The following is a 16,688-nucleotide window of genomic DNA, read 5'->3' as shown; positions in this document are numbered from 1 at the left end:
TTTTGATTAATATGGTGAGAAAATTTAATCAAATTTTTGGATTTTTTAAGGAGCTCTTAAATAAGTGTCAATATATGTAGTTAAATTTAGTTATATAGTCCTTTTTATTTTAGCTTCATCTCCTATCACATTTAGTACCTGCTATTATCAATTATTGTGGCTTTTAAAGATCCTGGGATGTAAACTAATTTGAGTGTTGGGTTTTTTTTTCCCCCCAAGCACTACCTTGCACTTTTACTTCGGACTGCTGCATCAGTCATCAGTCTGACTGAGCATGCTTAAGTAAATACACACACACACACACACAATTTTAAAGATATATAGTTATCGTTATATAAATAACATATTTATATGTATATAAATATATGTAGTTAAAAATTTTTAAGTAGAAAATGTCTGACTTACTTAAAGGTAGTGTGAATAGTGCGATGATCCCTAAGGAACCCACCAGTCATCATTTTATGACTATTCTTGTTTCATTAGCATTTATTTCCCTCCCTCTAGGTTATTTTGAACCCTTCCCAGATATCATATCAGTTTATTGGTTAACATTCCCTCACTTGTTTCTAAAAGATAAGGTATCTTAAAAATGTAACCACAGTATTGTAGGGGAGGAAAACTTCTCTGACCTCTCAGGGTCTCTGGGTGGGCCAAAAAATTAAACTGACATAAGATAAATTAACAGGAGAAAAGCATACAAATTTTTATTTCATAAAATTTACATGTGCATATGTGTCCGAACAGGGAAATGAAGACTTAAGGAAGTGGCGGCTGGGCGCGGTGGCTCACACCTGTAATCCCAGCACTTTGGGAAGCCGAGGCAGGAGGATTGCTTGAATTCAGGAGTTCAAGATCAGCCTGGGCAACACGGTGAAACCCCGGCTCTACTAAAATACAAAAAATTAGCCGGGCGTGGTGGTGGGCACCTCTAATCCCAGCTACTCGGAAGGCTGAGGCAGGAGAATAGCTCGAACCTGGGAGGTGGAGGTTGCAGCGAGCCCAGATCTGCCATGGCACTCCAGCCTGGGTGACAGAGTGAGACTCCACCTGTTAAAAAAAAAAGAGAAGTGACTCAGCCTAAGTTTTTTTTTTTTTTTTTTTTTGAGACGGAGCCTTGCTCTGTCCCTCAGGATGGAGTGCTGGCGTTGGCATGATCTTGGCTCACTGTAACCTCTGCCTCCCGGGTTCAAGCTAGTCTCCTGCCTCAGCCTCCCAAGTAGCTGGGATTACAGTGCCTGCCTCCATGCTCGCGCTAATTTTTATATTTTTGTATTTTTTTTTTTTTTAAACTAGAGATGGGGTTTCACCATGTTGGCCAGGCTGGTCTCGCATCCTGACCTCAGGTGATCCACCCGCCTCGGCCTCCCAAAGTGCTGGGATTACAGGCGTGAGCCACTGTGCCCGGCTTCGGCCTAAATTATTACATGCTAGGTTGAACAAAGAATGACATTTATGGAAAAGTATCTGGAAGATAAGGGCTAGTTTAACAATGTTCATTTATACAGATTTCTTTCATCCTTGCCTTCACATCTCTGGTGATTAAAATGTTTCTTCTTGGTATGTAGGAAGGTCATCTTTCACTTGGGGGCTTCCTTTCAGGAATCAAAGAGCCGGTCAGCGTGTCTTTCTTACATCTGCTGTTTTTCAAATGCTTTTAGCCCAAATAATCAATATGCCAAAGAGGCATATTTTGGAGTGGTTTGTCCTGAATTCTTTAATATCATTATCAATATAGTTTTAAGGAATTTCTGTCATGTGTGAGGTTGAGCATTTTTTCTTCTTAATCTGTTTTTTTTTTTTTGAGACTGATTCTTGCTCTGTCATCCAGGCTGGAATGCAGTGGCACAATTATAGCTCACTGCAGCCCCCAACTCTGGGGGCTCAAAGGGTCCTCCTACTTCAGCCTCCTGAGTAGCTAGGGCTACAGGAGTGTGCCACCATACCCAACTAATTTTTTGTTTTTATTGTTTGTAGATACAGAGTTTTGCCCTGTCTCAAGTGATCCTCCTGCCTCAGCCTCCCAAAGTGTTGAGAGTGCAGGCGTGAGCAGACACAGAGCACCTTTTCATATGATTCAGAACCATTTATATTTCCTGACTTTACTTTTTTTGCTTCTTGTTCATATTATATTGGTTTTGTATCCTGTAATATTGTTGAGTTCACTTACTATTATTATGTGGACTTAGGACTTGATGGGAGCAGCAACTCTGGATATTCTTGTATTATTACTGCTGTTAATAGGAATACTCTGAACCATTACCTGTGACATTTGCTGTAGATCTTTTGTAGATGATCATTATTAGGTTAAAAAAGACATTTTTGTTTTTTTTTTGTTCATATGATTAGGTATAGAGTCTAATTGAATGCTTTTTCTGCATCTGCTGAAATATTAATATCATTAATTACATTAATAGATTTTATACTGCCAAACTATTACTGTTGCTTAGGTAAATCTAATTCGGTTATGAGAGTTTATTTTTTTCATATATGTTGCTATTTAATTTGCTGATATTTTGTTTAGGATTTTTGCAACTATGTATATCAATGGGCATGACCTATAGTTTTATAATTTTCTTGTCTTGAACTACCTTTATTTAGTTTTGACATCAATATTATACTAGTTTTAGGTAATTAGTTGGTGGGGTATGGGATGGTTTTCTGATCTCATGGGGAAGGTGTATAAGATTGAAATTGGTGCCAATTGAAACTTAAAAAAAATGCCAGTTCAGGCTGGCCATTGTGGCTCTCGCCTGTAATCCCAGCACTTTGGGAGGTCGAGGCGGGTGGATCACCTGAGGTCAGGAGTGTGAGACCAGGCTGGCCAACATGGCGAAACCCTGTCTCTACTAAAAATACAAAAATTAGCCGGGCATGGTGTACATGCCTGTAGTCCCAGCTACTCAGAAGGCTGAGGCAGGAGAATTGTTTGAACCCGGGAGGCAGAGGTTGCAGTGAGCTGCAATCGCGCCACTGCACTCCAGCCTGGGTGACAGAGCGAGACTCTGTCTCAAAAAAAAAAAAATGCTGGTTCAGTTTTTAAAATGATTACATATATGTAATATATGATGATTTTATATAGTAACTTTTCTTCTTTTTATTCAATTGTATAAATTATATCAACTTATAATGAATACTTCTCCTTTTCAAGTATTTTGAAAGCATGAAAATAGTGGGAATTATACAATAATATTCCTCAAAGCTTACAATTTATTTTATCCTCCCTGTCAGGTGCTCAAAAATGTGATAACTTTGCTGAAAAAAGACCCCTCCTTGGTGTTTGTAAGAGCATTGGATCTTCTGGGTAAGGAAATTTTAAAAATTCTTTGCATCACCTATTACAAATTTATATTATTCCAGAGGGAGAACTTTGATGTTATAAAACCTTTGTAACCATAAGACTAAGCTCTCATAAGAGAGAAGAAGAAGAAAGTAAGACATATTTAGGGTTTCTAACAGTAAATGACATTTATTGATGCTATAGCATGTGCCTGACACTGTTCTAAAGGTGTTGTGTGAATTTTCTTTTTTATTTATTACCACAATACTGTGAACAAATACAAATATCTTTCCAGTTAGTGCATTCCCTCAAATTGAACTTCTGGCTGCAAGGAAAGCTAGGAATGATTATGGTTTTGTTAGTAAGGAAAATTATCAAAATGGTTATTAGGTTGGCTACTAGCAGTCTTGGCCCCATGCTTTCAGTAAATAGTGTGCACTTCAGATCATGTGGCATTGGAGAAAGGAAGAACATGTTAATAATATAACATGGTTAGGTCATGGAGTCTTGATTATTGTTTCCTAATGGTACTGTTTGACTTCATAGACTACAAGACAAATTTCTTCAAGTGTAAATTTTTCGATTGAAGAAGACATAAAGCCTTTGAGAATTTACTGTATACTCAGCACTTTGCCGGGTATAGGATAAGGATACAAAATCATGAAAGCCTAATTTCTTTCCCCAGAGACTTATGAATATGGCTGAAAAGAAAAAGTACAACACATACAAAATAATTATGAAATAATGATGTGTGACAGGAATGCAGAGAAGGGAGAGATCAGTGTGCATGAATTAATGAGAAAAAGCCTCATGGAGAAGGAGCAGCATAGGTTAGATCTTAAGGAATGAGAAATATTGCAGCAGATGAGAAGGACTGCCAGAGTAGGTTATAATATAGTAGTGGAAGAGAAACTGAAATAAATACATTTAAGAATGGTAAGAGTTTGTGGGCCAGGCATTGTGACTCATGCCTGTAATCCCAGCACTTTGGGAGGCTGAGGCAGGCAGATCACTTGAGGTCAGGAGATTGAGACCAGCCTTGCCAACAAGGTGAAACCCTGTCTCTACTAAAAATACAAAAATTAGCCCAGTGTGGTGGCATGTGCCTATAATCCCAACTACCAGGAAGGCTGAGGCACGAGAATTGCTTGAACCTGGGAGGCAGAGGTTGCAGCGCACCACTGTACTCCAGCCTGGGCAACAGTGAGACTGTCTCAAAAAAAAAAAAAAAAAAAAAAAGAGAGTTTGTGACTTAGATTTAATGCCATCTGCAAAACGGATGAAAACAACTATTGAAGTACTCTGAAACTCAACCAAAAGCATGTAATAATCTGAAAAGTGTTTAAGCTTGAGAAACTGCTAATCTTTGCACAACAACAGTGGGAATCTGTGGCATTCATGCCTGCAGCTGCTCCTGTCCCACTCCACACTTTCCCTCTTCCAGGGTTGGTTGGTTGGTTGGTTGGTTATAGAGTGTCTTCCAGGGTGAGAAAGGTTTTGAGGACTAGTACCTTACCTGCTGTGCTTGGAAAATTTTCGCATATCTCTGAGTGGCAGGTATTGCATATGCCTGCCAGCATTATCTGCAGAAATTACTGTCTTGATGACATGTGTGCTTTGAGAGCCATTGGCTCTTTCAGCCTAAGATAATGGTTAGCTGAGGCTTCATGCATATGCAGAGGAGCCATGAAAAAGGGTCCAGGGGGAAGAAAAATCTGAATAGATGGGCAGATCCTTTGGCAAAGGAAAACAACTTTTGTTGACCTGGGGTATTTGAGTGAATCCTCTGTTGAGTAGTTGGCTGCCCACTAGGATACATAGATGCATGGCCAGACTCTGAAAGTCAGGCTTTAAAGTAATGCAAGAATAAAAGAAATAATAAAACTGAACAGAGAAATCAGCAACTGCAAATTTTGGAAGAAGACAGATTTCATAGAATCCAGAGTAATGTTATACTGTATTATATAAAATGTCTATTTTTAAATATAAAATTATGACACATGCCAAGAAACAGGAAGTTGTGGCAGTGAGAAAAAGGCAGACAATAGAAATCATACCTGATTGGTCTTTGGAAAAGCCTGAGTCCTGTCCTCTTGCTCTCCCCACTGGACAGCATGAGCTTCACCACTTGCTCCACGTTCTCCACCAAACTACCGGTCTCTGGGCTCTGTGCAGGCGCCCAGCTATGGCACCCAGCCAGTCAGCAGTGTGGCCAGTGTCTGTGCAGGCACTGGGGGCTCTGGTTCCCGGATCTCCGTGTCCCACTCCACCAACTTCTGGGGTGGCATGGGGTCCAGGGGCCTGGTTGTGGGGATGGCCGGGGGTCTGGCAGGACTGAGAGACATCCAGAATGAGAAAGAGACCATGCAAAGCCTGGACGATTGCCTGGCCTCCTGCCTGGACAGAGCAAGGAGCGTGGAGACCGGAAACCAGAAGCTGGAGAGCAAAATCCAGGAGCACCTGGAGAAGAAGGGACCCCAGGTCAGAGACTGGAGCCATTACTTCAAGACCATCGAGGACCTGACGGCTCAGATCTTCCCAAATACTGTGGACAGTGCCTGCATCGTTGTGCAAATCAACAGTGCCTGTGTTGCTGCTGATGACTTTAAAGTCAAGTATGAGACAGAGCTGGCCATGCCCTAGTCTGTGGAGAGGGACATCCATGGGCTCCGCAAGGTCACTGATGACACCAATGTCACTCAGCTGCAGCTGGAGACAGAGATCAAGGCTCTCAAGGAGGAGCTGCTCTTCCTGAAGAAAAACCTCGAAGAGGAAGTAAAAGTCCTACAAGCCCAGACTGCCAGCTCTGGGTTGACCATGGAGGTAGATGCCCCCAAATCTCAGGATTTCACCAAGATCATGGCAGACATCTGGGCCCAATATGACGAACTGGCTCAGAAGAACCAAGAGGAGCTGGACAAGTACTAGTCTTAGCAGATTGAGGAGAGCACCACAGTGGTCACCATGCAGTCTGCCGAGGTTGGAGCTGCTGAGTTGATGCTCATGGAGCTGAGACGTACAGTCCAGTCCTTGGATATTGACCTGGACTGCATGAGAAATCTGAAGGCCAGCTTGGAGAACAGCCTGAGGGAGGTGGATGCCCACTACACCCTGCAGATGGAGCAGATCCTGTAGACTGGATCCTGCTGCACCTAGAGTCAGAGCTGGCACAGACCCTGCAGAGGGACAGCGCCAGGCCCAGGAGTAGGAGGCCCTGCTGAACATCAAGGTCAAGCTGGAGACTGAGATCACCACCTACTGTCACCTGCTGGAAGATGGCGAGGACTTCAGTCTTGGTGATACCCCAGACAGCAGTAACTCCAGGCAAACCATCCAGAAGACCACCTCTCCCAGGATAGTGGATGGCAAAGTGGTGTCTGAGACCAGCGACATCAAAGTTCTGAGACATTAAGCCAGCAGAAGCAGTGTACCCTTTGGGGAGCCAGGAGGCCAGTGAAAAGTTCAGAGGTAAAAAAAAAAAAAAAAAAAGAAAAAAGAAATCTTACGTGGTTGTCTCCAGATGTTAAATTTTACAAAGATTTTAAAGCAGCTATTATAAATGTGTTCTAAGAACCAAATGAACTATGTATAAAGAATTAAAGGAAAGGGTTATAGCAATAACTCAACAAATAGATAATCTCAACAAGGAGTTAGAATTTATATAAAACTCAAATGGAACTTCTGCTGTTGAAAGGATATAAAAGATATAGAAAGTGAAATAGGCCTGGATGCAGTGGCTCATGCCTATAATCCCAGCACTTTGGGAGGCCAAGGCCGGCGGGTCGCTTGAGCTCAGAAGTTCAAGAGCAGCCTGGGCAACATGGTGAAACCCTGTCTCTACCAAAAAAAATACAAAAAAATTAGCTGGGCGTGATGGCACACGCCTGTGGTCCCAGCTACTTGGGAGGCTGAGGTGGCAGGATTGCTTGAGTCTGGGAGGCAGAGGTTGCAGTGAGCCCAGATCTCACCACTGCACTCCAGCCTGGGTGACAGAGTGAGACCCAGTCTCAAAAAAAAAAAAAGTTCATAAGTTGTTTTCATAAGTTGTTTTATGGATGTAGACCTAATATGTCTTGTTGTTAAGTTTTTGTCTAAATGTTTGTAGTAGGTGAGCATATGGTGATGGTGAATAGAGTAGACTCTTTAGTAACTACTGTTGGGGAGGAATAATTTTCTCTCTTAAATTCTTTGGGGAGAGGGCTGCAATTTAAACTGATGAAAGGCAGATTAGCAAGAGGACAAAAATCCGATTTAATTACATATGTACATATAGGAGTTAGCAAAAAAATGTGACTTAAGGTGGCTTATATATCATCTCAGTAGGAGATGGGGATGGAGAGGGACACAATTTGTAGAAGGGCACATTTTGTAGAACAAATGACTTCTTAGAATGGGAGTGGAAGAAAGGGCACTTGTGACTTTTTGGAAAATTAAGGTGGTCCTTAGGAGAAAAGACAGGAGATGTGGTAGTTTTGTAACAATATCTGTTTGGGAGTGGTCCTAGAAGAGATTAAGTTGCTCCAGGGGCGGAGATTTATGACAAATGAGGTTTTTTGGAGGGCTCTGCTCTGCTTTTAGGTAGATAAAGTATACTAGGAACTTGAGTGCTATCAACAATCCATGAGTCAATACATACATATATACATACATATATACATATGTACAGTTGAGTTTGTGACAAGTTTGTGTGTTCATTTATTTATTTTAGAGACAGAGTCTCCCTCGGTCACCCAGGCCCAGGTGCAGTGGTCCAATCATAGCTCACTATAATCGGGAACTCATGGGCTCAAGAGATCCTCCCATCTCAGCCTCCTGAGTAGCTGGGACTATAAGTCATGCCACTGTTGGGCTAATTAAAAAAAATTTTTTTTTTGAAGAGATAAGTTCCCACGATGTTACCCAGGCTGGTCTTGAACTCCTGGCTTCAAGCAATCCTCCTATCCCAGCCTCCCAAAATGTTGCAATTACAAGTATGAGCCACCACATCTGGCCCAATCGTATTATTCTTATTTTATGCATGAAGAAGCTAATAGAGGTTCAGTCACACAGTTAGTCATGGACCCAGGCTTTTGCTTGACCCTCAAGCTATGTTCTTTCCAGTAACCATACTGTTTGTCATTATGGAGGGCATTCCTCCATACATACACAGGCATATTCCATCTATAGACTGTATTAAGAGTGCCCTAACCTCAGATTTATATATTTACAATTTTCTGACCAGTTATTTTCAGAGGCAACAAAGATTTCTTAAAAAAAAAAAAAAGGTAGGAGGTTACGTTAGGAGCAATTCAGCAATTTGTTTATCCCTGCCAGAGTACCTAGGACTACAGGTGTATGCCACCTTGCCTGGCTAATCTTTGTATGTCTTCTTTTGAGAAGTGTCTGTTAATGTCTTTTGCCCACTTTTTAATGGCATTGTTTTTTGCTTGTTGAATTGTTTAAATTCATTATAGATTCTGGATATTAGATATTTGTTGGATGCATAGTTTGTGAATATTTGTGAATCTATATATATTCACAAAAATATTCACTACAGATATTCACAAACTGTGCATCCAACAAAGGTCTGTAGATTGTTTGCTCTGTTGATAGTCTCTTTTGCTGTGCAGAAGCTCTTTAATTAGTTCCCAATTGTCGATTTTATTTTGTTGCAATTGCTTTTGAGGACTTTGCCAAGGCCAGTGTCCAGAATGATATTTCCTAGGTTTTCTTCTAGGATTTTTATAGTTTAGGGAGTCCTTTCCCCATTGCTTGTCATTGTCGACTTTGTTGAAGATTAGATGGTTGTAGATATATGCAGCTTTATTTCTGGGTTCTCTTTTCTGTTCCATTGGTCTCTGTGTCTGTTTTTGTGCTGGCACCATGCTGTTTTGGTTACTGTAGCCTTATAGTATAGTTTGAAGTCAGGTAATATAATGTCTCAGCTTTGTTCTTTTTGCCTGGGATTGCTTTGGCTTTTCAGGCTCTTTTTTGTTCTATATGAATTTTAGAGTAGTTGTTTTTCTAATTTTGAGAAAAGTGACATTGGTAGTTTGATAGGAATAGTATTAAATCTATAGATTGCTTTGGGTAGTTTGACCATTTTAACAATATTTATTCTTCCAATCCATGAGCATAGAATGTTTTTCCATTTGTTTGTATCATCTCTGCTTTCTTTCAGCATTGTCTTGTAGTTCTCCTTATATCTTTAACCTCGTTGGTTAGATGTATTTCTTGGTATTTTGTGTGTGTGTGTGTGTGTGTGTGTGTGCGTGCGTGCCCATTGCAAATGGGATTGCATTCTTGATTTAGCTCTCAGTTTGGACGTTATTCGTATATAGAAATGTTACTGATTTTACTACCTTGATTTTTTTTTATCCTGAAACTTACTGAAATTGTTTATTAGTTCTAGAAGCCTTTTGGTGGAGTCTTTTGGGTCTTCTAGGTATATAATCATATTGCCAGTGAAGAGAGATAATTTGGCTTTTTTCTTTTTTCCTATTTGAATGCCTTTTATTTCTTTCTCTTGCCCGATTGCTCTGGCAAACAGTAGCTTCTTAAGAGAGTCTTTGTGTTAGGCGTATATTTTGATGCAGTGTTTCTGCACAAGCAAAAGATACTTTTGTTATTTTAGTACGTTGGACGTATACCATTTAGTTACTTAGAATTTTTCAGTGTGGAAAAGGACTTCTCCAATTTTATTTTAGTATTTTTTTCTTCATTTAAACACATTGTTTAATGAATTCAAAGGAAGTCTCCTTTACATGATAGCAATAATATAAGAAGGACATGGCTATTAGAAAATTGTGGTCACTAATTTCAGGAACACTATTATTTAAAAGTCCTGTGCCTTCTAGATTCCTCAAGGATCTAGAACTAGAAATACCATTTGATCCAGCCATCCCATTACTGGATATATACCCAAAGGATTATAAATCATGCTGCTATAAAGACACATGCACATGTATGTTTATTGCAGCACTATTTACAATAGCAAATACTTGGAACTAACCCAAATGTCCATCAATGATAGACTGGATTAAGAAAATGTGGCACATATACACCATGGAATACTATGCAGCCATAAAAAAGGATGAGTTTATGTCCTTTGTAGGGACATGGATGAAGCTGGAAACCATCATTCTCAGCAAACTGTTGCAAGGACAAAAAACCAAACACTGCATGTTCTCACTCATAGGTGGGAATTGAACAATGAGAACACTTGGACACAGGAAGGGGAACATCACAAACCGGGGCCTGTCATGGGGTTGGGGGAGGGGAGAGGAATAGCATTAGGAGATATACCTAATATAAATGACGAGTTAATGGGTGCAGCACACTAACATGGCGCGTGTATACGTATGTAACAAGCCTGCACGTTGTGCACATGTACCCTAGAACTTAAAGTGTAATAACAAAAAAAAGGAAAAAAAAATCCAGTGCCAACTTATGTCCAATACAAAGTAATTTCAAGAATGGGCAGATTCTTTCACCTGCTTCCAGTTTTTTAAATAAAGTAACAAAAAACAGCAGGCAACTGATGATGTAGAACAGAAGATGTAAGTGCTTCAAAAATAATTTAAGTTAATGAGACTCAGTTTATAGGCATAAATATAGGTGATACGAGGAACCATTCAGGGAACCAATGAAGTCTGAAATAATGGAAAGAGTAGGAGAATGCATAGTTACAAGACAGCAAATAGAATAGTGACTGCATCAAATGGAGATGGAGAAAGCCACACATAATCATGAAGTGTCTGCTTAGAGACATTCTTCAATTTCACATGTACCTTGAGAATGTTTCCTTTATCTTGCCCATCTTTATTTCTTTCTTGGTATTAAGCGCAGTGCCCTATATCTAGGAGACCCTCGAATATATATATATTTTGCCTAAGTGAATTTTAGGAAGCTTCCTATACGAGTAGTTATACTCGTCCTTTATTTTTTAGTATCACTCTTTTATGATTGAGAATATCTCTTAATCTAAGGAATCATATGTACTGTACCTGAGTATTTACATTTTCGTAGCCAGTTGGGTACAAAACCTTAGGACGTCCCTCCATTTGGAGAGGAGTGGGATGTGCAGGTTGCACTCCAGCTCCCTGGCACATGCTTTATTGAACACCCATGTAGTTTAGACTTTGTCAAGTTGCTTATATTCACAACTAATACTGCCTATTAAATTATTCTTGGGAAAATTCACTAAGATTTTCTTTTGATGTATAACTTTTCTTTCTTTTTTTTTCTTTTTTTTTTTTTGAGACGGAGTCTTGCTCTGTCACCAGACTGGAGTGCAGTGGCGTGATCTCAGCTCACGGCAACCTCCACCTCCCGGGTTCAAGCGATTCTCCTGCCTCAGCCTCCCTAGTAGCTGGGACTACAGGTGTGCACCATCACACCAGCTAATTTTTGTATTTTTAGTAGAGATGGGGGTTCACCATTTTGGCCAGGATGGTCCCGATCTCCTGACCTCGTGATCCGCCCGCCTCGGCCCCCCAAAGTGCTGGGATTACAGGTGTGCACTACCGCGGCCGGCCAGCTTTTCATTTTTATAAATTCATAGTGCCTTTTCTAAGAAGAGGGGAATTGCTATGGAAAGTGTCAGTCAAAGTCAAAATAAAAATACAGAGATGAATCTCTATGCAAAACGTTTTATTTGAGAATGTACATAAAACAGAATTGCAATTTGGGGCCACATACACAGTTTGGGGTGGTTTTGTTATGTCTGAAGAACAAAGAAAAGCTTGGGAAATTAGAGAAATGCAACATATTGTTTTAGAAGAAAGCTCATTGGCGCTAGAGTGACAATGGTGGAGTCATGCCAATTCATTTCAGCAGTTACTAGTTATAACTGATCTTAGGGTTATAGCAGGCAGTTTCAGCAGCTGGGCTTTACGGCTAATTTTTGGAGCAGGTGTTATGTGCCCCAAGTGCTTTCCGCCACTGGCCCCTCAACTCTGATTTAGTTGGGTAAGACAAAAATGACCCAATTTGCATAATTAGCTCTCATCAAATAATCCCAGTTGTTCATATTTTATCCTTTAGTAATAAATACATTGCCCCAGCCCAAAATTTAACATACTCTCTCTTACTGCATTGATGACAGTCACTAAAATGCCATTTATTTAGGTATTCTAGTGTTTTGTTTTGTTGTGTTTTGAGAGATCATACCATAATAATTCCAGATAAGTCATTTAAGCTCTTGGAAAGGGATAATGTTTATTGTGCCACTGATCCAGAAACTAAGGCAGTGTCTTGTGTAATAATGTGAGAGAGGGAGGAAACTAAAGTTTATTGTGTGTTATATGCTAAACAGTTCCCAGAATGTAGCTGTTTATGGTTAGGATCTTGTTGGCTACTGTGAGTAATAGCAAATGAGTAACATTATTCAAGAGCTAGCTGACTGCAGACCTTGAAGAATGTTTAATCCAATATATTATGATCACATTACACACATTACGTGAAAATATGACCTTTATGTAGAGAGAATCATAGACTATTGGAAGTGGAAAGAACCTTGTAGATTATATCATTTAACTGCCTTGTGTTGTAGATGAAGAAAAGAGGTTAAGTGTTTGTCCAGAGGCTCCCATCACGCATCACTGTGGTGGGAAAAAATTCTTGTAAGAGTGAGCGAAAATTTCTTCATCTCAGTTGGTTAGGAATCCCTTATCTCTTGTTATATAGGCTTTCTATGGCCATTGTTTCCAAGACTGGATTTTAAGAATCAGAAAAATTAGTCTTTTGCCAAGCAAGAACATATGAAAAAATTATAATCGACTATCAGTTACTACTTTAAATTTACTTCGAGAAAAGCAAAATAATTTTTTTTTTTTTTTTGAGGCAGAGTCTCACTCTGTCACCCAGGCTGGAGTGCAGTGGCGTAATCTTGGCTCACTGCAACCTCCACGTCCTGGGTTCAAGAAATTCTCCTGCCACAGCCTCCCAGGTAGCTAGGACTACAGACATGCACCACTATGCCCTGCTAATTTTTGTAATTTTAGTAGAGATAGGGTTTCCCCATGTTGGCCAGGCTGGTCTTGAACTCCTGGGCTCAAGTGATCCATCTGCCTTGGCCTCCCAAGGTGCTGGATTACAGACGTGAGCCATTGCACCCAGCTGAGAAAAGCAAAATAATCTTAATAGCTAAATAGGAGGAATGACTTAATTTCAAAATTGACTGTTTATTAAATAGAATACAGTTAATTCACAATATTAATATTTTCCTCTCATTATTACAAACTGGCAAAAGCATCATCTTGCATTGGCAGAAGTTCACGGAGTGGTATGTGGAAACCAGTTTCCTAAAGCTGCAGTTATTAGGTGGAGGTGAAGCGCAGTGTCACCATCCTGAAGTGGTACTGCAGTGACTTTATTTCAACGTTTGTCTAATGTAAATAAGGGTTATGTTATTAAATAATTAGAAGTAGAAGCATATTGCTTGGGATAGTCGGTATGTGACTCTTCTTTTTGTCATGAAAAATCCCAGAGCCCTTATATATGATACCTGATGTTTTCAATTTTGACTGATTTTTGTCAGTTGTGTTTGCGAGTTCTGACCGATATTATCTCCATAGGCAGCAAAGTAGATTTATGCCGTTTTCCCAGTCTTTGCTGCTTGTAGACATGGACTCTTCCGGCAGTTCCTTGGCACCAAATCCAGACACCAAGTCTTTCATTTGCCCATCTCTCTGGCATTTTTCAGGCTTTCTGTGGGTACCTGGGTTTTCTTCTAGCTCTCTGCCATGGCTCTGTGGCTGTCTTTACTGCTCAAAGAAAGAGCTTTACATCTTTGGTATACCATTTATGCTGACAGCTGCCGCACTGGCATAGAGACGTTTTTAATGGGATGGGTTAGCATACTAGGTGATCCAATAACATAGATGATCTGTGGGGCTCTGGGCTTTAGTATTAACTTAGAACCACGAAGACCTCAGTGCATGCTAGATATGATCTCTGTTTATCTGATTATGGATGTAGGAAATCTTAGGGAAATAAGATGACTTTACTGTTACTTCTATTTAATTACTCTTTCTCATGTGGCTTAGGGATGTTTTTTATAATATGTCTTAAAATGTTAACATTGTCTTTGATAAACAGGAGTCACTAGTATAAATGCTAATTGTGTACATTTTTCATGACCCCAGTTCACTTAATTACTTAAAGCAAATTTTTAGTTTTTGTTTGGTGATAAGGCAAAGGGCCTGGAACATTACACACCTGACTGACACTTAATACAATTTTAAAGCACACGCTGAACAAATCTCAGTGGGAGGTTAAGAGTAGTCTGTCAGTGTCAAGGAATACACATATTACATTGTAAAATTGTAACCATGGGCTAGTTGTTTATATATTTATTTTAAACTATAATATTTAAACTATGGACACATCTAAAGACTGTGTGAGATTATATTTCAGACTTTGTATATTTTCTTGTGATATTGAAATTGGTACAGATCTCAAATGGTTTACCAAAATGGTTATTTGCAGGTGACCAAACCAAAGGAATGCTGGTTTAATTTCTCACAGAATTGCCTTACTTGCTGTTTGATATATGTATTCCTGAAAATCTGTGCTGTTAGGGCTCTTGCTGGAAACAGATAGCATACTCAAATTGGGTGATTCAAAGAGAGTTTAAATAAAATAACACATGTGGGAGCTGAGACTCATTATCCTTCCTCCCTTCCCCTCCCCTTCTCCTCCCTCCTACCCTCCTCCTCTCCTTCCTTTCTTCCTCCCTCTCTTTCTGAGACAGGATCTCACTCTGTAACCCAGACTGAAGGCAATGGCTTGATCCTAGCTCACTGTAGCCTCAAACTCATGGAATCAAACAGTCCTCACACCTCAACCTCCTTAATAGCTAGGACTACAGGCGTGAGCCACCATGCCTGGTTTATTATCATTTCTAAGCAAGAGGAGATAACCGTTAGTAAAGCCTGCAGAGAAAGCGACATGAAGAGGGTTAGCAACAGGAACGGTGGCCTCTGGTGGATGGATTTAGCCTATCTTCAGTAACCTGACAGTGGGACATCTTTTTTTCTTTCTTTTTCTTTTTTTTTTTTTTCTGAGGCAGAGTCTCGCTCTGTTGCCCAGGCTGGAGTGCAGTGGCACAATCTTGGCTCACTGCAAGCTCTGCCTCCCGGGTTCATGCCGTTCTGCCTCAGCCTCCCGAGTAGCTGGGACTACAGGCACCTACCACCATGCCCGGCTAATTTTTTGTATTTTTAGTAGCCAGGATGGTCTTGATCTCCTGACCTTGTGATCTGCCCGCCTTGGCCTCCCAAAGTGCTGGGATTACAGGCGTGAGCCACCGTGCCCGGCCGACGGTGGGGCATCTTACTTCTCCAGAGGCTTCCTATGGGGTCAACCCAGTCAGAAACTAGGGGCTGGATTCTGAAGGTCCAGAGAGCCCACTGATGCAATTCATAGGATATGGGTCAGTCTCCCAAGGCAAGGAACAAGATACAGAGAATGCAGTGTGTATTTGGAGGGGCAGTACACTTCATTCTACAAAATTTCACACTAAAATGGATAGAAATAGGCTTGGTGAAAATGTGTGCAACATTGTTTTCAGAACAATAATTTGAATACAAAATTAGAACATTTAAAAGTTGTTTTAATGCTAATTAAAAAAATTTAAAAAGTAAAAGATTTTACCTAAAAAAGACAAAGATGCCCTGATGGAATGGGGGTATAAGAAAGAGTTGAGACTGTTAAGTTATGGAGAAAAGAACAAAATGGACAAAGACCAGGGAGTAACACTCTTTAAGCACTTTCAAACCAGAGGACATGGTTAAACTGAGCCATGAAAAACATGATTTCTCCTGGTTTTCTACATTCAGTTGATCTAATGTACTTTGTATTCAGTTGCTATTGAATTATAGTACAAAAAAGTAAAATGGTATGAATTTTATTTATTAATAAAACTAACTTTTTTTTTGAGATGGAGTTTTGCTCTTGTCGCCCAGGCTGGAGGGCAGTGGCACAATCTCGGCTCACTGCAACCTCCGCCTCCCGGGTTCAAGTGATTCTCCTGCCTCAGCCTCCCAAGTAGCTGGGATTACAGGTGCTTGCCACCATGCCTGGCTAATATTTGTATTTTTAGTAGAGATGGGGTTTCACCATGTTGGCCAGGATGGTCTTGAACTCCTGACCTCAGGTGATCCACCTGCCTCAGCCTTCTAAAGCGCTGGGATTACAGGCATGCGCCACCTCACCTGGCCATAATACAACTTCTTTGATGTACTGACATTATTTCTCATTGAGAATCATAATTGTAGCAGGAAAGACTGCAGTGTGTGAGGTCATACATACATTTAATTATTGTATAATTGAAATTCAATGAACTATACATATTTAAAGTGTATAATATTATGTGTTTGATGTGTATATACCTTTGAAACTCTTTCTACAAACAAGACAATGAACATCT

The 16,688-nt window shown here is 40.2% G+C and overlaps 1 protein-coding gene across 9 annotated transcripts in view; it reads left to right on the top strand.

Moving 5' to 3' along the window:
- Window positions 1-16,688, top strand: part of BCAS3 (BCAS3 microtubule associated cell migration factor) — a 709,394-nt gene that overhangs the window by 125,777 nt on the left and 566,929 nt on the right. For all 9 annotated transcript variants that reach the window (XM_019027610.4, XM_019027611.4, XM_019027606.4 and 6 more), the window contains exon 7: window positions 3,229-3,301. In XM_019027610.4, coding sequence (XP_018883155.1) covers window positions 3,229-3,301 — 73 coding nt within the window. The remainder of the gene's footprint in view (window positions 1-3,228; window positions 3,302-16,688) is intronic.

This window comes from Gorilla gorilla, chromosome 4 (assembly GCF_029281585.2).
Source record: "Gorilla gorilla gorilla isolate KB3781 chromosome 4, NHGRI_mGorGor1-v2.1_pri, whole genome shotgun sequence".
Taxonomy (NCBI): Eukaryota; Metazoa; Chordata; class Mammalia; order Primates; family Hominidae; genus Gorilla; species Gorilla gorilla.
Note: the sequence above shows the minus strand (reverse complement) of the source record. Positions and strands in the feature narration are given on the sequence as shown.